Below are 21997 nucleotides of genomic sequence, written 5' to 3' on the forward strand. Positions count from 1 at the left end.
TCATCTCGACTAGCTCTTGCTAACTGTGGGCAGTGCACATTTGCTGTAAAAAATTCATGTCAAAAAAAAAATCAATAAACTGAACTGAACTGAGCTGTATAATACAGCTCGTCATAGAATTCAGGAATTCAAAATTATTCTGCATTAAGGTCACGTTCTGAATCAATAGTTTGGTTTTCACACCAAAACTAATCGAGACAATTTCCATCTGCTGTAAATTCTAGATACCACAATAGGATAGCAGATTTTAGAAAAAAAAAAAATGTTCTATCATACTCAGTACATCAACCCACATGGCCCAGCTTTTCTACAGTTCTGTGAAACACAAAGAACAATATTTATTTTCAACAAATTGTGTTTACTCTAACCTTCTGCCTCAATGTTCAGAGTATCTCCTCTTCTCCCTCCCTTGCTGCTTTTGGATGCTGACAGCACATCCCTACACAAGCCAAGCCAGTGGGTCAGGTTTTGAGCTGCCAGGGTCTGCAGCATGCTGTTTAATGTATCGTGAATATCTGACCTCAGTCGTGTGTCAGTTTCTGTATCCAACATACCAAACAATGCACCTAAAAAGATAACAATGTTAAATTGATCCTTGCTGTGATTAAAAACCTGTCAGTGATGATTCAGGGTCTAATGAGGAAACTGTCTTTAGTTAGTAAGAAATAACAAAAGAAGAGTTATTTGAAAGTGTGAGTAGTTGAATGACTGAATATCTACTGGCTGGCTGACTGACTGACTGACTGACTGACTGACTGACTGACTGACCGACCGACCAACTGACTGACTTACTGACTGTCTGACAGTCCAAAGGTACAGCAGAATCTAGATTGATGTATTTTATAAAAGTGAATTACTCAGTGAGGATGGTGTAAACTTTTTAAATGCACAAAACAAACTAATGAGGCTGGACTCTATCCGCCGCTCCGAGACAAGGTTAAGTTAATTGACAGCAACTCACACTGGTACACCAAAGAGATCCTTCACATAAGACTTCAACCTAATAACACCAGTGGGGTATTGAAATTCCAGAAGCACGGATAACCACAATCAAACAACATAACCAACTGATACCACTGGAGACCACGAAGGAAACAGCATATCTACATAACAATGAGGATTGAAATCCTCTAATCATTAACAACCACAGCAAGGCTCAAAATGCACCAAACACCAGCAGACACAGCACTTGTTACTTATAATGATACACAGCCAGTTGATAACTAGCCTGATGAAGACCAGTAACAGCTTAAAATGTTCCATTTCACATCAAATCCACATCAATCATGCCATAAAACAACAAACAAAGTTCTCAAACTCAATCATATTCAAATAAGGTAAGTGTCCATACATGTATGACGTAGGTTACACACTTTCAAACACTGATTAATTATTAAATTTGATTGAGTAAATTTCTTAAAACATGTGTATATACAGCCATATTTAGAGTAGAGCTAGGCTACATTAGCTATTATTCATACTTATGTTTAATTTGAATTGCTAATGATTTTAAAAGGAGAATCTAAAACAGTTTCTTTCAGGAAATCATGAAAATAAAATTAACTGACTGGTAATGAATAACTAGTAGCAACCTTAATAAAGGCTTCCAATATTTACAATGTCTAAACACAACTTTTTACCTTCCAAGCCTTTGTCTCCTATGACAACAGCATAGCTGGACTGCTGATGTTTATTAAGTTCCTCCCCTGCAGCAGATGCATGTTCACAAACATCCTTCGCTTCTCGCTGGGACAACTGACGAAAACAAGCCACTGTGGCTCGCCGTAGCAACAAGTGAGGACTTGATAGGTTAATGCACAGTTTACGAACAACAGTTCCCAGGTTAATGTGACTTGGAGCAAACACGTGAAGCTGCTGAAGGCAGTTGATTGCTTCTGCTTGCACTAATGAATCAGGATGATTCTGCATAATGGCACAGGCAACCACACATGACAGACGCAGGTCTTGGATCGACTTGGATGTTCCTAAAATTAATGAAAGTAACTAAAATTGTTTGCTACAGTCAACTCTCGAAGATATATTATCAAACTCGTTAATTATTTATGATGCAAAAGCCAATAAAAATTGACTATTAAAGATTGTTATGTTGATAGTCACTATGACAACTCAGACAAAAACCACTAACATTTTGCATCATATAATCACCCAACAACTTAGTAACAACATCAATAAGTAGATTCTGTGATTTCGAAGCCTGGTAGAAAAATGACTGTTGTGTGGTTAGAGGTCCTACATGTAGGAATGCTTCACATGTCATGACAATCCACTTGATTAAAGCAGGCAGAGGTAGCTTACCTTGTAGTTCAGGGCCAATGGATGTAATAAGTGCTGCAAGACACTTTCCAAGACACTGATGCACTTCAGTTATAGCAGTTGGAACAGTCAACACAAGGTTAACAACCTGCTCCAATGTTGGATTAACATAGCTTCTAAACATTGGCCCACCACAGTCAGCAATAAGGGCTAAGGCATGTAATGCCCAAACCTATGAAAAACAATAAATATGCCAAAACAATAGCCACAAATTCACTCTACATATTGAGAAGGCCAGTCAATAAAAAAGGCAGTTTTAGTGAGAAAGAGAACATCCAGCATTACTCTTTTTAATCCCGGTTGACATTATCAACTTTTAAACCAACAAGTATTTTATTACACCATTTCTTACCATAAATAATATGGCTTGAAAATCATGAAAAGGTTTTCAATTGGTGAATTTTCCATAAATGCTGAATTGCATGTGCTCCAAATGAAGATATTTGTGGACCAGCTCACAATAAACTGTGCTTCCCTAAACAAGTCAGCTTGCAAGTTTGTTTTTTATACAATTATGTCAGTGGATTTGGATGATGAATTTTTGCTCTTAATTTTTGGAGCTTTCTGTGTTACCCTGATGAAGAGGAATGTCACAGGCTGCCACATGTTTGTATGTCTGGAAGTGGTTAGGCAGGTTAAGGTGTCAAGCGACTGGTTTGGATGTATCTTTGTTGTTTCTTTCAATCTCTTATAGATGTCCACAAAATCAGTTGCCTAGGACTTCTCCTTCCTGTCTCACCAATGTAAAATGTTTTGCATAAGTGCAATTTATGCAAGGGACAATATTAGCGGAGGTACATGTAAAATGACAAGTGATTTTAATAAATCACTTGGGTCCCAAAATTTTATCTCCATTGAAGACTCACACAGTTTTTTTTCCTATAATATTATTAATCTTCTCACCTGTCGCACATGAAAAACTCCATCCCATATTCTCAATTTCTTGTGCATGATGCAAAACTTGCCCTTCCATTTGCAATGCAGACAAATTTTCAGACCCAAGCGAGATCTATTAAAATCACTGATCATTTTACATGCTCATAGATCACACAGATGACTGTGTGCTCTTTACTTAACATACATACTACATTTTAACTTTTACTTAGTACATTACCTGTACTAAAGAGGATGAATTATCCTTGGATAAAGCAAGCAGTATGCTGACACTACTGTTAAGATGATGCCCAGATGCCATTCCACCCACATATCTGTGGATACAGCCCAGGGCAACAGAGTAGCCAGTTCTAGACACAGCATCCCGTGCTGCCTTCAGCTGGTCAAAGATCTTCTGAGTGATATTTGATGTAAAAACAGGACTCCCTACAGCTTGTGCTATACGACCCAGGGCTTCACCCGCAGCACAGCGAACGATTGGGTCAGGATTTGTTACAGCACCCTACAGGAACAACAACAACAAAATGTTACAAATTAAACTCAGTGTGCTTAAGATTACATGTAACATTGAAGTTCAAAGATCTTTCTCTGTGTCACTTCTCTCTCCAACAGTTCAAATATTTCACCTTATATGCATGACATTATCCAAATAAAGAATACCAAGGAAGCTTTCTTAACAGACCGTCTCGTATGTAGACAGCTCTACTTATGAAAGCCTTCACAAAACCCTATTTCAACTCCCATACAAACTCTGTATTTACACATTCCCATAAACCGACATTCCTGTAAGGGGCCACGGACACTTTCAGGGTTTTGGATTTAGTCTTTTCTTTTTTTTAAGCTCTCATAAGCGGACACCCGAAAGGAAATCCTATTAGCCCCTGAATCTTATTTTAATCAATCAACCTCAAACAACCGTCACAATGATTTTACAGTTATCGGCATTATCATGGCATTGCATAAGGCAATAAAACAAAAAAAAATCACTGAATATGGTGGTATTTTTTTGCTTTCCCAATGTTTTTTTGTTAGCTGGGCAAGCTGCCGTAAGCCGCCATCTATCCCTTACACCTCTACTGGCCACTTAAGAGAACCATTCTCAGAAGTGGCCACCTGCAGTTGCGGACACCTTTTTTCCTGTTCTGAGGGTGTCTGCTTATGAGAGCTTCCACTGTATTAATTTTTTTATGTTCTATGAGAAAATAATTAAATGATTGCACTTCTCAGGTCTGGAAAAACTGCTTGTGGATGCATAAGTGGTATGTTTTCTTCTTTAAAAGGAAATATCTACGTCATATTTTCAAAATATGAGCAGTTGGTCATCTCCACTGTAGGTAGCCACAACCATGATGCTGTCACCTACAGATTGCAAATATAAATCATGCCCTCTAACGTTTAAAGATTACAGGTATTAAACTGCCCTTGTTTTGGTTACAACATTCTCGGCTATTAAAAATGTCACAAAGAAGACTTTTGACTCACCATAACTAAATTAACAGCAGTATTCCTGACATCCTCATCACCCACACCAGTCTTTGACTCAGCAAGACCCTGAATAAATACCATTTCAATAACATTCACCTTGTTAAAACTACAACATGGTTAGTTGAACAGGTAGATTCACAAGGCTAATAGATTAGGATATCAAGTCAAAGCAATATGAAAGACTATTATTGTTAACAAAATAATGTCACTTGTCATCACCATAACTGTGCTGTTGGGTACACAGAGCCTATTGGCTAATTTCCTATACTTCCTTGCAGAGATGGGTGAATTCTAACTGCATAGGTAATCACATGAAAGAATGCAAGTTATTGGTATTCATGCCACAAGGTATGGATGGAACCCTCCACTAAATTTCACATTATGCCTAAATTTAATTGAGACTGAATGAAGTACTTTATTTATCCACTTAATTTATAAGCAAGCATTTTTTCTTGAATTGAAGACAAGTTCACCAAAAAATTCTTGGAAAATGCAGTCATCTGGCTTATTGCCAAGAGTTTTGAATAAGGTTTGAAAAAAAAAAATGTTCAGCCACTGGAAGGTATTAAATTATGCCATTGCTTCCATAACAAAAAACATGTGCACTACCAACAACCATTTCCATGTTATTGTAACCAGTACATCATTGCAAATTAATTCTGTCAATGATTTCCACACAATAGAATACAAATGAATAGTTTTTTAAATAATTGATTTTGATAATTATCAATCTTTGTGTATTCCAAACAAACCTTGGTGTCAAGTACTCTGCAGTTTAAGCTTTGTAGTATTAAAAGTAAGTTGTTGGTAATGATCGAGTCACAATTATTCCACAAATTATGTTGGCATAAGCCTAAAAAATATTCTGCAAGTTATGACCTTTTTAATAGTGTTTAGTAGAGTGCAGCGCTACCTTCAAAGAGAAGAGAAATGCTGTCAATATGTTGGTTTGTATAGCCTGTTGCCTTGAAGACTTTGCTTGCCGTATACATTCAGCAAAATGGGTAAGTAGTTGGCTGCGGTGCTTTAGTGCAACAAACGGAAATACTGCTCCAAACAGCTTGATAGATTCATCAATAACAGCCACTCCTAATGGCAGTGGACCAGGCACATCTTCACCCTTGAAAATTGTACAACGTTTTTATTATTAATACTGCTTTAACAAAGGAACACATCTTAATTAAAAAGCTACGTGAAAGACAGCTGAGTTGAGTGTTTAATCAACTGACAAAATAATGTCCAAAAGCCTCCAAAGATTATGAACTTGCACTATTTGGGTTATGGCAATAAAATTACACAATCATGTTAATTTAAAAGCATACTTAATAATTGGTTGATGCGTGTGGGGTAGGGTTTTCCAGACTTTCCAGAAACACATTAGTGTTTTCAAGCCAAGCAACAACAACATTTTATGTCATAAATGGAAGAGAGGATCATATTATAATTTAGCTACCTGCAGGTAGCAAGAGCTTATTGACGTGGATAGCTAATGCAAAGAAGTCAAACTTTCAGCAGAGAAGTATGTTGGCATGATATCCTTACCTCAGGACAGTGCTCAAATATACATGATGGATCATGTTCCAGTGATCCTGAACCGGAAGCACTGTTGGTTTGCAACTGAAAGATAAAACAGCCGGAGACTTTCTTTATTAGGTCATCATGTTGTAAACTGAGAGCAGACGTATCATAAACTGTAATATTAATCATGACTTACTACCATTTCCACCTAATCATCTTGTGTCTGGCGGAAAAAATCTAACCTGCTATCAGACCCCATTTTACTAGCAAATATCTTATTCTTTTCCTCTCATTTGGTCACTCCTTTTTCATTTTACGTTCCCATGTGAATGGTTTACCAAGCAAAACAATACTTATTCCTGACACAAAAAACATGGTAAAATTTGATTTTAAATATAACAATAACTCCAATCTGATATCATGGGTTTTAGTACCAGAGGCCAAATCCTACCTTATTGATCCATCATCCATATACATAATTTATGACACTAAATTATGGTTTGCTCTCCCTTTCAAAATTCACTGACTGTTCACTTGCTGTTCCAGGAGCATAAAGAATGTCCGTAAAGCAGATGATCTTGCTTAAAATTGTTTTGATCACACCAATGTGTCACAAACCTGCTCCTCTACAAACTTGTGGTCTGTTTCCTGCATCCATGAACCCAGCAGAATAGAATCATCTTTATGACACACAGTACGCAGTAATGAAGTAGTTGTCATGGCGGGATTTTCAGCTAAAGTGAACTCTGCCACCAGCCCTCGCAACAGCGAATGAAAGCTTCCTAGTTACAGCAGAAAAAATGAAAACAGTGACACATATTTCCAATTACATTGATTGCATAACAATTTTAAAAACTATCATTACAACTGTCAGTATCATTTTTAACAGAAAACATGATTCATCTTTCTAGTCACGTGTATGTTTATGGCAAAAAAGTAAAGAAAAATGTGAAAAGAATGCAAAAGAAATATGGACAATAAATGTATGACAAAGATAAATTAAGATGTTTCACTTCATGGTTACACTTGCTTGAAGTCATAAGGTGTTTTATCCCATAAATGTTAATTCATACTAGTTTTCATTGCACTTTGTAAGCTTACTGGTACATGTATTTATTTAATAATTGCCACCTTCTAACTCGTTTTATTGTAAGCTTGCAACTGATGATGGATGAGGTCTCATTTGAAACATGTTTTCCCATTTGAAAAGTATCATGAAGTTCCTCAAAACATTACACTGCCTAGTACTAGTCCAGGATGTCACTAAAAGCCAGTTACAAGGGAAATTCACCATCTGAAAGAGATCTTATCACCGGCTAAAATTTCAACAGAACACAAAGACTTGAGGCTGATTTTTAATAAAGTTGAACAGTCCAAAAGGGCTAGCTGTGTTGCCGTAATTTTTTTAATATCAGATTATTAAAGCTTAATAGGTTTGGGTTATTTCCCAAGCAGCTAATAAGATGTAAAGAGGGTAAAGTGTGTTTATTAATGGTTTAGCCTGACTCCGTATAGCTCCCACTAATTTACCAGGAGTTAACACAAGGTATCCATAAAAATTGTGCCATGAAATGCACCAGTAATGGTACAATAACAGGAGTGCTGCTTTTCCCTAGGACTTTAGACAGACGTTTGGGACAGAAGTCTTCAAAATTACTGTGAAATTTAACACATTCTCTGTACCTTCATAGAATTTTGGTGGAAGACATTCAAGCACTGAATACAGTCTTAATCTAACAATAGCTGCACTGGCCTTCAAATGGTTCCCATGCTGCTTGATTATCTGAGGAAAACTGAATAAAATTTACGCAACAAAAAACAGTGTTATCCAGGAGCTGTAAAGGAAATACAAAAAGCATGACAGCATTTAATTTGACTCTTAAAATATCAGCCAATTCAATCCTTTTCTACTTTCTGTTGGCTTTTGATTTCTTATGATTTTCACTGAGAGAGTACATTACTGCATCAAGCAATAGCCACCTCTCAAAATAATAATAGACACACCCATCACCCTCTTGGTACGTAACGACCATAAGGCTCACATGTACCTCAAATAAAGGCCACTCTTTCTTCACAATGTTCACAAATATTTTATGTCTGAGTTTTTGAAACTCCTTGATTGTAAAGTGTACAAATAAAAAATGTTTTGCACTATATCACCCCTTTTTAGGAATATAATTATATAAACAATCGTCGCTGGCAATCACTTAACAAAATAATTATCAATGGTGTACGAAATATCAACCTATCATAATATGCTGGTACATATAGTTTCTATTGAGAAAGTCCATGTGCCAGAATGTTACCTCACCACCGGTGAGGAAAGAGAATTGCTTTCCCTATTAGTAACAAACTCTACATATTACAAGCATCTCTCCAAATGCGTCCCCTAATTAGTATGGGTGTTGTCCCAGGCTACAAGGCTTGACACTTTAATAGAGTTTTCATCATCATCATCATCATCATCAAGCAACAACTATATATTTTAGCCTTCCACATGTACATTAAAAATTAACTCTCACCTGGGTAACATAGCTAAACATGCATCTGTGATGACCAGGAGACGACGAATCAGCTCATCAGTGAGTAAAACAGAACAGGAGGTACAAAAACTGGCCATGGCTAAAAAACAAAACCCAGAACTATAGTTAGTTTTTAACATGGTGATGATTTGCCTTTTTTGCGAAAGCCGGCTTCAACACAATTTAAAAGTCATTACAACATCTTTACTATGCGTTAGATGTATATAGCGTTAAAGAATTGTCTTAATGAGTGGTGTAAACTTTCTTTACTGTTCACGAACATGGAGCAAAAATAAAAAACAATAAATACTCAAAGTAAATGCTTTGTGTAATGTGCTAGTAACCTTTTCCCATATTCTGGCCCTTTATTTTTGTATAATTTCTATGAAGGTGGCATGAAAAAAACATGTTATTAAGTACGTAACTTTGGTCTTCAGGTCACATACATGTTTGCCTAGTGCTACACCACTGGCAAAAACACTCTGGTTTAGTTTACAGATAGAGTTACAAACTAAACAAGAACAAGACCAATAATCTAATAAAGAAAACAAATCCCTATAACAATTGCCTTTGACTCAGAGCAGAATGGAAATTAATTAAGTAGAATATTTGGGGTATCTTGAGTATCCTTTGTCTACTGGTTTGGTTGGCAATGATCAGTGGATTACATGACTTTGAGGAATCTAGTGACTACCACAAAACACAATTTGTGTACTGCTGATAGATGCTTGGAAAACAGCTGTCACAGTTTAAATAATAATCCGCTAATTATTTCTCAACACTGACCAACCAACCATTTACCAGGCTTATTATGTTACTAAGTACTTACAGCACAATGCTCCTGCACGACATTCTAGAGTGACATGCCAAGTGTATGCATCGCCTCTATTCTTCTCCTGGTCAAACTCCTTCACTGTCTTAGGAAATGCATTTCCCCACAACACAAGCATCTGTGGTAAATGATGTTTAGCAACAGATGGTCCTGGTAAAAAACGCCAGGATGTATTGTTAATTAATAACTCTTGCCAGTTACTGAAAGACTAAAATGCAAAGAAGCAAATTATAACAATCACTTAATAGATAGAGAACAAACTACAAATTCATTTGTTGTGTTGGTTTAAAGGAATTCTTAAAGACACGGAAGACCATCACAGTACAGTTGTGAAAAGAAGGCCTTTCTTTAAATCTTTCATGAATCCACAGTTCAAATAGATTGTATTTAATATATACTCACGCTATGAGTTTTTACCTAAAGATAGTAATCATCTTTTTCATGATAGTACTTTTAATGTTATTAATGTTAATAACATATTAAGTAGGTTTGTATGATATTAGCCTAGGCACTATAAAAAGGAAACATCCCATGACAGTATTTACCCAGCTTTTTCTGCATGGCATCTACACAAAACATGCTTTGGGTCTTTAAACTTGAGGTTTGATTTAATAAATGCTTTGAAGGTAAAATCAGTTTATTCTAAAATTGCTCTCCAAGGATCCAGTAGTCCCCTTTAGAGATTTTGGAGGGCTTTTTCTTAAATCAAAAATTGAAACTTCTCATAAAGAACACAGGAATTAATGATAAATTGGTGACCAGTGTTAAATTATTATATAATAATTGGATCTTGTGTCTTATAGGGGGCCTCAGTCGATGGTAACGGTCGATATGTCGGTCGACTCACGGTCGACTGACAGTCGATATCTCGGTCGAGCCTTGGTCGCTACTCGGTCGATGTTGTACCGCTATGGCGGTCGTCGTATCGACCGAGGTGGCTGTCGGCCGATATAGATAGCAATACACCGACACTTCACCGACATATCACCGATACTTCATCGATATTTCACCGCTTATCGGCCGACATATCGGTCAATATTCCATCGATATGTTTTTTCGACACTTCTTCCTTATCTTGATCGACATTCGCGTACATAGCGCACCGCTATATCGGTCGTCATATCAGTTGATGGCCCTGATATAATAACGACCGATAGTTGGTCAATAGTCAGGGTCGATAGTCTGTCGTTATCTCTTTTTATTCTTCCACTATTGCATCATTTTACCATATTAGGTCAAGAGAACGCGCAAAAATATGCCAGCATATTACACTGTAGTGTCCCGGTTTAACCGGTTTAGAACAAAGCAAAATCGTCGTTCCTTTTTCGTGTCGACCGAGTATCGGCAGATGCATCGACCGATACTTTACCAGCACTTGACCGACGGTTCACCGATATATTGCTGACACACTGCCGATGCTATCCCGACCGACTGCCGGTCGATCTCTCGACCGAAGGTGATCCAATGACCGGTCGATACGTCGCCTATATAGCGGCCGATGCTCGACCGACACTCGTCCGCTACTCGACCGACAATCGACCAATACTCGGTGGATACATCGTCCGAGATATCGACCGTCAGTCGACCGACATATCGACCGTTACCATCGATCGAGGTCCCCTATAAGACACAAGATCCTAATAATTATGAGTCGTGAAACTTTTTATAAGTTGATTTGGTAGCAGATTAAACTTGGAGCTTGGCATTTTCAGTTGTGTAACACAGAATGATTTGAAATGAGACCATGTTCACAAAAGGTAAATTCAATTGTTTAATCTCTTCCCTTTGGAACATTACTGAAGAACATAGCCTTCCTTGGTGAAATCTGTGCATTATGTTGACATGCTAGATGTGCCATTATATTTTATTTGCAGTAATCCAGCAATGCTGCACTAGATTAAATTAAATTAGATTAATATGCTATTTTAGTCTTGGCCAAAATGTTTGGAGAGTTTTTTATTTTTTGGAAATGTTGTACTACAATTTTAAATAGGTTTAATTTTTTTAACCAGTGCAATTTTTTAAACTACTGCATTAGTAGCATATAATAATTATGAGACATGGAACCTTTTTATATCGGTAAGTTGCTTTGGTAGCAGATTGAATTTGAAGCTTGGCCATGTTCACATAAGGTAAATTCAATTATTTAATCTCTTCCCTTTGGAACATTACTGAGGAACACAGCCTTCCTTGGTGAAATGTGCATTATGTTGACATGCTAGAGCAAGTTTTATGTGCCAGCCAATATTTTATTTGCAGTAATCCAGCAATGTCGCACTCCTCAACCTAGATTAAATTAAACTAGTTTAATATGCTATTTTAGTCTGGGCCAAAATGTTTGGAGAGCTTTTTTTTTGGGAAATGTTGTGCTACAATTTTGAATAGGCTTAACTACTGCCGTTCTATTTTTTTTTTCACACCTCTTATTTTTAAATCTATCAGTTCTTTGAGGGCATCTAACAAGTTGAATGTTTATCATTAGGCACATTAGGCACTAATTCAATATTATTTTGTGTTTGTAGCTACAAAGAATGGTTAACTTTCAAGTAAGGTAAAGGACCCATCAGTGCAGTGCCATCCTGCATAAATTTCCACTCAAAAACATCTGAAAAGTCCTATTAATAATTTCTACTTCTGTTAATATTTGTAGGCCTAGGGACTGAGGTTAGTATTTAGGCTTAAAACCTGATCTTAACTTTTAGACCTAAACACTGATATTTATTTTCAAGAGGTTAGCTTTTCAGGTGATGTAAGGGACAGTGTACCAAATGTTGTACAGTGTCCATTGCTTTTTCCACCCCTGAGCCTCTGAAAGGTGCTATTACAACTCCTCTTAATATTTGGTCCTAGGCACTAATAATATTGTTGTGACCTAAGCACTGATTTTAAATGGTTAATTTACAGGTGAGTTCGGAGACACTGCATGGTAGTACTATCCTATGCTTTCTCCATCCCAGAGTTTCTTAAAAGTGCGATAATTTCAACTACTCTAAAGACCTAAAGGCACTCATCTTAGTACAAAGTGGTTAGGCTTGAGCACTGACCTTCCTTTAGTATTTACACCAAAGCACTGATTTTAATGATTAGGCCTGACTACTAATTAAAATTTTTATGATTATCTACATAGAAGTATTATTTATTTATATTTATTTAAAATTTAGACAAAAAGGAAAAGGAAACACTCCTGATCTAGAGCTTAGTAGTTCAAGGCTTAGTAAGTCCACTTAAAAGAAACCTATATCCTTATATGTGGCTGTGAGACTTGTGTAGCTAGTGAGACGGTAGATACATCAGATGGGAAGGAGGTTGGGTTCCATGAAAGTCAGGGGGGTACTGACCACAACATGTTCCTCCCTTCCTCATACAATGTTGCAAACTATTCCTCAGAAATTGTCTTCCTCTTCGAAAAACATTGTAATGGGGGCAAGGTGGTGTAGATGTTACAGGTCAAATTTCAATTAAGGTTAATTGTTTTTTTTTTTTTTTACTTTGGTTATTTTTCTTAACTAGGTTTTCACCTACCAGTAGGTTTTTTTAAGTAGGTTTCTATTTTTAAAGTATCTAAATTTTTTAAACTTAAGTTGGTAATTGCACAAGGATACTGTTTTTAGTTTTAACATTATTTGATTAAGGTTAGGGCCAATGCCCGTATTTCAGTGATTAGGGTTAAGCCCTTAATTTAGTGATTAGGGTTAAGTGTTTATTTCAAATGGTTAGCTAGGCCATGGGTTTGAATTCAATAGAAGCCTCCAGAAGTTTTTTCCATTTTTTTTTTTTTTTTTTGCTAAATTCAACTAGAAAAAAGGGACAAAGAGCCACATGTTACGTATACCAATGAAATAATTAATTTTCCATTTGTTTATTTATTATAAAATACTTTGATTACTGGTAGCTACCTTTAAACTTTGACTTCCAAGCCATATTTCACTTACCTAAAGTCATCAAAGCTCCTAGCAGAATCCAACCAGCTTTAGCTTTGTGCAAAGCAAGCCTAGGATTCTGAGTAGCTGTCTTAAGAAGCTCATCTGCCACATTGAATACAGCCTGAAGTAGAAATAACACATTTGTGAGATCACAAACTACAAAGGGATGAAATCTAGCATCCTATACTTTCTAAAGTCCTGTTCACTATCTATTCTTTAAATTCACCTGCAAACAAACAAGGTCACTGATGGTGTAACTTGCATAAATAATCTTGCACCCAGATCTTCTCACTCTTTTGGAGAGAACATTTGGTATAATCCATTTAAAATAATGTCATAATGTGTCAAGAATGTGACACACTGCATGACTGCACATGTTCAACACTTCCTGACTTTTTAAGATGATCAATCGTCAAGCACAGTCAATGTTTTGGTATAAAACAAAGAGCTCTAATGTTACTGTACTTGTCATGATAAACTTTTTAGAATAAAAAGTAGCGAGATTAAAACATGCCGTTTTGGTGACGACATGTCACCTTTATCAAATCCTTTGTCATCATAAACTTGCAAGAATAATTGATTTATTTTTAAAACAACTGTGTTGTAGAATAAAAAGTTTAAATCACAAATAATAAATGAATGCACTAACCCTTCCTTTAGCATGAGGAATCCCCAAAGGACACTGATAAACTCCACCCACAAGAGCTGCAAGTGTGTGAGCATAGCCACCTACAGCTTCACCAGATGACTTGAGGGAACTTATACGATTTATACACCTGTCAATCAAAGGTGTTGCTTGTGACGGAACGGCAACTGTTATACATCTCAAACACCAAGCTGCCAATAACTGAGCGGCAGGAGCTGGGTGCAGCAATACAGACAAAACATGGTCTAACAGATTCTCTTGGATGAGAGACATGGCTGTTGTACTGAGACCTTGTACTAAACATCCAAGCTCTTGCAGTGCACAGACAAGCACATGCTGAGTACTTATCACATCATCCATGCTCTGAATGACACCTGCTGAGTTGCTGTTATCTGCAGCACTGTGGACTGCTTCACTAACCAAGCTCATCTGCTTAGTGATCAAACTGCAGAGTTCTTTTGCTGCATCTAACTGAGCTGGTTCACCAAGCAGTCGACCAAGTACAGCACGCAGAATAAATGAAATACAGCGCCTGGAGTAGACTGCATCAACATGTGTCTGAGTTGCCTTGGGACTGGAAAGGAGTTCTAACACGTGCTTTAATATTAGGTTGATGTTTCTTTGTACCCAGACTCCACCCATCTCAGTAAAAAGAATCACATAAGCCTGGTAAACAAATGACACAAAAAGAGTATAAAATAAGTATGTTAGCTAATTTTTCTCAGAGCCAAAAGCATATGCCACATTTACACCAGCTAAACATGGTTAGTTAAATCAGTATTAACAGAATAAAAATCAGTGACAGAAATCTAAGAGACTTCATTTTACACAAGGTTGAAGTAAGTTCTACATGTAGCTTGTGCTTTTATCAGGCTAAAATTGAAGTAAGTTCAAAAACTAAGCCGGCAACTTTTTTAACTAAACAGCTTTGAAATATGTTTAGTTTATGAAAGGGCCAATAGCTATCATTTTAAAAGTACTACTCGTTGAAATTACAACACATTTCCACCAAGTTCTTTCTCTCTTCATCCATCTTGAAGTGGAACTTAGTTTGCAAAACTATTCTCACAAGCTGCAAATCAAAACCAAAGTCCCGCAGAAGAACTAATAATTTGACAATCATTGTCAGTGGAAATTTTGCTATATTTTATTATTTCATTTCAATTAGTCCTTCAATATTACCTTTACAAACCAACACAGGCATTTGAAACCAGAGTTCATCACATGCAGAAGATGGTAAACCTTTGTTACATCCTCAATGTATCAAGCCCTTAAATAAATTAATTACCAGGAGGATACTTAGCTCATTGTGATAGTGGACAGCCGCATAAAGCAAAACTATGGAATTATTTTTCACATTATTTGTAATGAATACTTCCCTGCACTCACCTGTGTGACTCCAACTCTTACTTCTCTTGTTGCAATACTCTTGAGCAACTCTCCACCACTCCCTTTCAAGAATCCAATTCCTCCACGTAGAAATCCACCTGACATGTAAGCAAACATTTCTTCCAGACTGCAAGTTTTTTTATTCTTGCCTGCTGCAGCAGCAGCTGAGGGAGCCTGCTGTGTCATGGCCATTAATGTACCAATCAACTGAGCAACACACACTCGCACATCATAGTTTGACCCCTCCAAAGCCTTGAAACATGTTGACGTCATTCCTTCCAGTTCACTGGTATAAAGGAAGTTAGCTTGCTTCATTAACTCCAAGGCGCACTAAAATAAAACAAACACTTCACAAAGTTAATCAACAGTAAAGGAACACAACCTGTTACAAGTTATTTTTGCTACTTCAGCTGACAAACCAACTGACTTTAAAATACGAGTTTGTCCAGTGTGATTACTGTGGTGAGAGTATGTGTAGTCCAGATCAAAGGACTGTTATTGGTGATATTGACCAATGTAACTTTCAACAACATGAGCAGTGACCATTTTTATAGTAAAGTAAATGAGCACGGAAAATTAATAATTAAAATTTATATTTAATATTATTTGTTATTCCTGGCAGCTATTTGAATTTCACAATTTTAGACATGTATTAATAATTTAATGTCCTATGTTTTAAAAGTGAAATCACAAATATTTAGATTTATTACTAATCATACAAGTGCCAGTGCAATTATTTATTTAAATAAATGTTGTAGGTTGAAATGAATCCCAGGTTAAAATGATTTCAACCTAGGTTGATTTGTATTTTCCTTTGTTTCAGGTGTAAATTACCCAACCTTAACAAAAGAAAATACAAATCAATCTAGGTTGAAATCATTTTAACCTGGATTCATTTTAACCTACAACATATTAAACACTTTTTCTAATAGTGTATACTTGAAGGAGATGTTGAAAATGTTATAAAATTGCATTATGCCTTTTGATGACTTAATTTTAATTAGTGAGTTAGCATAAGTGTACCAATTTTTCAGTCCAGATAATACTATCAATAACCTACCATCAGTTATTATGAATATGAAAAGGTCACCAAAAAAAACATGGCAAATTTGGTATCAACAGGTGGTGTTCAGTTATCAAGACTTTTCATAATGACTTGGATGCATCATGTCACCTACGATATCAGCAGAAATAGCCACAGAAACTACAAAGTTTAGCTTCAAGTGATGCATCTCTGTGTTAAATTAATTTTATAATAAACAAGTTTTGGATTTGGTTTTGCATGAGAGCAAAAATTATGTATTATCTGCCTTAGTACAACACAGACTTTGGTAGTGATAATACTCCCTATCATGTTGAATTTCATCCAATAATAAATTGGTAATTCATAACCTTATCAAACTGTTATCCATTATTAGTTAGTGTCAAATATAAGTACAATGTATGGCTGAGGTACAACATACCTTTGCTGCAGCGCATCGAACTGACATGCTTCTGTCTGTTAAAGCCACTCGCACTGCTTTGTAAATATCTCTGTGAAGCATTGCACCATTACTACCAAGGCCACGCAGCACTTGTTCCAGACATAGCATGATTTCACACCGTCCCTGAGACTAAGTAGGAGATATTAAATGTTCTGGCTGTGCATCACTTGAACTGATTTAACACAAGTAAAATTGATAGTGAGTAGAATTTAAGCGCTCTGTTGTAAGAGTGTTATCAAAAAGCACAACCTGCTTGAGTTTTTCAAATGTTGATCAGTGCTAAAAAGGAATAGAATTTGTTGTTGTTGTTCAAAAGCATTTCTCTGCTTATTTTAGAGCAAAAAATCAATAAATAAATATACTATTAAAAAAATCAAATTATTCTGCCTGAGCAGCCAAGCTCGGCAAGTTATTCCTTGTAAACTTCTTGTATTTTGGGAACATGAATCAACATGGGTGTGTATGTACATGTATTGCTGTGTTGATATTGGAGTGAAGTTACATCAAAGAGAATTAGAAGTTTTGGATGGCTGATCAAGCAGGAAAGTAACTTCAGTAAACTTTGGATGTTGTATTTCTCTTTTTTTTTAATGGTTTAAAATACCTCTGCATTTTTCATGGCTTTTATAAGAATCTGTACTGTCTCCTGGAAGGATCCACCTGCCTTTTCAAATAAATTAGAACCATCAACAAATTATGTTATGGAATCCTCTCTTTTTTTTTACCATTCCATTAATATCTTGCACTGTGGTTGACGAAAGTAGTGATGAGCTATTACTGTTCCCATCCTCTTACTGAAAAAGTTTAAATGCAAGTAAATACTTTCATTTAAAGTCCGAGGCAAATGCTGAATTTTTCTAAACTGGTAGCTATGAACCAGAAGATCACAAAGTAATAAAACATTTCAAAGTTATCATCTGGGTATGCTATGATAGAGATGGAGGAGGTTAATGATAAGATTGCATGACAAGTGCCCAAAATGAAACAAAAATCCTTATTCCTTGTACATGTTAGGTACACCCTAAGCTGTAAAAGTTGGAGGGGTGGTATATCAAGTCTCATATCAGAGGGGCACATGTTTTTATGCCTTCAATGCACAGATCTTTCCAAGACTTCTTAAAAATTGGTCATGCAAAATTTCACACAGGTTGACCAAACATTAAGCAATTAATTACATCTTGTGATGTGCGGCACTCTTGACCATTAAAGGGATAAAGTCTTTTTTTTTTCTTTTTTTCTTCATTATAATTGGACTGACATTTTGAAATGGCAAACTAAACATACATTAATTAAAATTAATTTACCATTCTTCCCAGTTTTTCATAAATGGCACCTATGCAGGTTACCGCAGTCCTACAAAAAAAGTCAAAATTGTTATGAAAATTGGAGTTACTTTCAACAAGTACCAATCCTTATGGCTATTTCAGTCCTATAAGCATACCAACTACCTTTCAACATGGTGCTTAAGTCTATAATGCAAAACAAACTAGGAGTTTCAATGTGAAGGTAAGTGCTGGCATTAGACCTGGAAGAAAATACTGACAATACAATATGAATAAGATTAAGTAGAGTAAAAGCCCACAAAAAAAAGAAAGATAGTGGGTGTCATCCGTTTTTTAATGAAACCCTAAGGGTTTTCCATATTTTATGCGATAGATGTCACAACAATGAAGCTCTAATAAAAAATTATGTTCTGAAATCTCTAGCAATACAAACATATTTTGAAGAATGTTCAGTGTAAATGAGCGAATGACAATTTAACTGTGCTTGAGAAGTTTTCCTTTGTCTCAACAGTTGAAAAACAATTTGACTTAACCATTGAATGGATGATCTCAATGGGTGAGAAAGACTCAGATTTCATCCCAAAATGCAGACAGCCATTTGAATAATTATTATTAACAGTTGAATGGTTAGCTTCAACATTTTGAATCAAGATGGTTGCAAACTTTTCTTTTCTATTTACCTCAACAGGCAGAGATTTTGACTCAATGGTCAAATTTATTGCCTCAGCGGGTGACGTAGCTTCCCTCACAGACATGACGATGAATACTGTGAATGATCTGCCTCAACGGGCAAGGAAATAATGCAAACATGTGCAGATCTCTTTTCCTATGCAATTTTAACTGATGTCATTGTAAGCATGGATATCCCAGACAATAAAAATCCAACCAACTGCGTGCTTCCAAACCTACATCCAACAAATTTTGGATTTTTTCCGCTATAATTGTAAAGAATAGAATGCTGCCTCACTAATGCTAATTCCAGCAATTATATGAATTTTGGTTCTGCTGATAACTAAAGGTAATTTGGCCACCAAAGAAGATTCAAATGTTGATGTTTCTATGTAAATCTCAATCAAATAATAGAGATATATAGAAAACTTACAGCTTGACTGGAAGGTATGACTGCGATTCATCCTTTGACTTGATTATATCACTGCACTTATTCACAGTCTCGTACATTGTGGTAGTGCTACCAACACTATACAGCAGTGCATAACACTTTGCCAGTAACTGTCTGGTTGGTGGACCAAGGATTTCAGTCAACTGTTTGGAGAGTTGCTCCTCAAGTTTCTGTTGAGAGCTTTTGACCTGAGCCTATCAAATGAACAAAAGTTGTCCCTAAAACGTAATCACCACCAAAATCTAAAATTTTAATGTGGTTACTAAGTCAACGCCAATTTTTTACGGCATTATTTTACCATAACACACTAGGGAATCCTTGAGTTACTTTTTTCCTCAAGTTTCAAGTTTCTTTGTCTCCACATACTAATTTACAACATTAATGCAAGGAACAAGGATTAGAAAAATGTGGAGGTGTGTGAAAATTAGGGTGTTGTGTAGCCACAGAGAAAGTAGGTTGGCCATACTATGTCCTATGAAACAAGATCAGAGTTATTGGATGAAAAGAAAATCTGATGCACAACCTCAGGAGATTTCTGTAAACAAAAATGTATCTTTTGAATCATTTGCACACAAAAAGGGGAAGCACAAAAAGCACAAAGGGAGATCTCTAAAAATAGAATAAAAATAAATTCGATTTTTCAAACAAACAGAAATACTGCCTAGCAGCTTTCAATTACAGTGTAAAAGGTTGCTCTTGGAGATCAGATATCTTCAATTCACCAGGTTTGAATACTTTAGAAATTGATTCATACAGAGATTATTTGTCATCGGATCCTCATGCAAGCACAGCAAATTGTAGCTCAAATGGCAGTTGCTTCACATGAAAGGGTATAGTGAACCAAACCACAGCCACACCATCCTCTATTTGAATGGTGTTACTACAGTCGAACCTCTTATAAAGCAGCCACACAAAATAGCAAAACTGAGTGGTCGCTTACAGGAGGTGGTTGCATACAAGAGGTCAGACCATTGGGGGCCTAAATTTTTCTTCATTAGCATATGATAACTGCAGAGACTTACCCCATGCACCAATTCTCATTCAGACCCATATAATAATTTTTAGTAGCCACAAAAATATTTTATCTTTTAATTTCAGGAACAAAAACATTAATGGGTTGCCCCTGATAATCTTACCAAATATGGGAAACAGGAAAAGCCTCATTATAGCTACAACTTGAATCTATTGTTACTTGTGTGTTGTCTGACTTTCAAAAGCTTGTGTTGTATTCAGAATGCGATAATGTTTCAGCTACACATTATCATCTGTCAAGTAATAATAATAATAATAATAACAATCTTTATACAGGGAGCCCACATCACAAAAGTGATATTCAGTGGGGCCCTGTAGATTGAGAAATGATTTAAAACTTACAATTATTTTAAAAATTACAATTATTTAAAAGTAGAAAATACAAAGTCGGCGGTAAGAAATAAAAATAAGAAATAAGAATTAAAAACTAGCTAAAAACGCGCTCTTTGATACGTTGCTTAAAAATTAAAAACGATTTTATGTCTTTGAAAGACTGTTCTAAAAGGTTCCATTCCCTAATACCCTGGTAAAGGAGTGTCTTCTTTCCGTAGTTATTTCGTACTCGTGGAAGACGGAAATCATTCTTTCTCCGGGTATTATAGGAATGGATGTCGCTGTTCTTAAGAATATTAAAATTATAATCTACAAGTCCATGAATATACTTAGTGGTCGCTTACAAGAGATTGAAAACAAAAGAAAATCCCAAACTTTTGGCTCTAAGAGTGGTTATGGTCGCTTACGAGAAGTAGATGCTTACGAGAGGTTCCAGCTAGTGATTTGACTCGGAAACTTTTGGTATTTAAGAAAACTGTTTGCTTGGGATAGGTGGTCACTTATGAGAGGTGATCGCAAAGGAAGGTTAGGCTGTATTAGGATTGTGAGCTCATTGTTACGGTGGAGATTTCCTCAATATTGCAGACTTTTTTAGAATCATCTTGACCTGTATGGTTCATAGAAGAAAAACAAGGCAAGTAACTTGCTTGGCATAAACTGCTGGTCAAGCACTTACCTAGTTCATATTGGAATTGATGCAAAGTGATTAAAATTCCTACCACATGGGACCGGCATCTGGTACACTAGATATTTTTCCATGTTTTGGCTAAGTTTGGATTTCAAGGTTCCAATTACTACCTACAAAAGTGATGTAGAAGTCCTCTTCACAGCTTCCTTGAAACATATTAAAGGAATTGGCAACATGTCAGCTATTCAAAGCCAATTTGTGTTTTGCAGTCACCTTTTAACCGCCAACAGCTGCAAGCAGTTCAAAAGCAACCAAGATGTGCTGCTTGGCAGATTTTAAGCAGCTGACAGGTTCTAAATTCCTTTGGTCTGGAGCTTTATAGCACCGATCATATAAAGAAAGCTCCAACAAGACCTAAAGTATTACTGTTTTTTTAAACACAAACTCGGTCAAGACATGGAGAAATATCAAGTCAGTCATAGGACAGTACCCATAGGGTGACAATTTTAATAACTTGACATCAACTCCAAATTAAACTTGTTGTATATTATAACATAGCGTGCGTGCATCCTAA

The 21997-nt window shown here is 36.2% G+C and overlaps 1 protein-coding gene across 1 annotated transcript in view; it reads right to left on the minus strand.

The window, feature by feature from the left end:
* LOC146489383 (HEAT repeat-containing protein 5B-like) overlaps positions 1–21997 on the minus strand; it is a 35799-nt gene that overhangs the window by 12700 nt on the left and 1102 nt on the right. Inside the window, exons 2-19 of the mRNA XM_085108476.1 lie at positions 19413–19624; positions 18332–18380; positions 17632–17691; positions 17007–17156; positions 15544–15873; positions 14158–14820; positions 13518–13629; positions 9583–9735; positions 8754–8853; positions 7915–8024; positions 6850–7013; positions 6256–6330; positions 5627–5833; positions 4711–4779; positions 3449–3730; positions 2317–2506; positions 1641–1985; positions 369–566 (exon numbers count right to left, since the gene is read on the minus strand). Of these exons, the coding sequence (XP_084964602.1) occupies positions 369–566; positions 1641–1985; positions 2317–2506; positions 3449–3730; positions 4711–4779; positions 5627–5833; positions 6256–6330; positions 6850–7013; positions 7915–8024; positions 8754–8853; positions 9583–9735; positions 13518–13629; positions 14158–14820; positions 15544–15873; positions 17007–17156; positions 17632–17691; positions 18332–18380; positions 19413–19624 (3469 nt within the window). The remainder of the gene's footprint in view (positions 1–368; positions 567–1640; positions 1986–2316; positions 2507–3448; positions 3731–4710; positions 4780–5626; positions 5834–6255; positions 6331–6849; positions 7014–7914; positions 8025–8753; positions 8854–9582; positions 9736–13517; positions 13630–14157; positions 14821–15543; positions 15874–17006; positions 17157–17631; positions 17692–18331; positions 18381–19412; positions 19625–21997) is intronic.

This window comes from Pavona decussata, unplaced genomic scaffold, assembly GCF_977016875.1.
Source record: "Pavona decussata unplaced genomic scaffold, jaPavDecu1.1 SCAFFOLD_6, whole genome shotgun sequence".
NCBI lineage: Eukaryota > Metazoa > Cnidaria > Anthozoa > Scleractinia > Agariciidae > Pavona > Pavona decussata.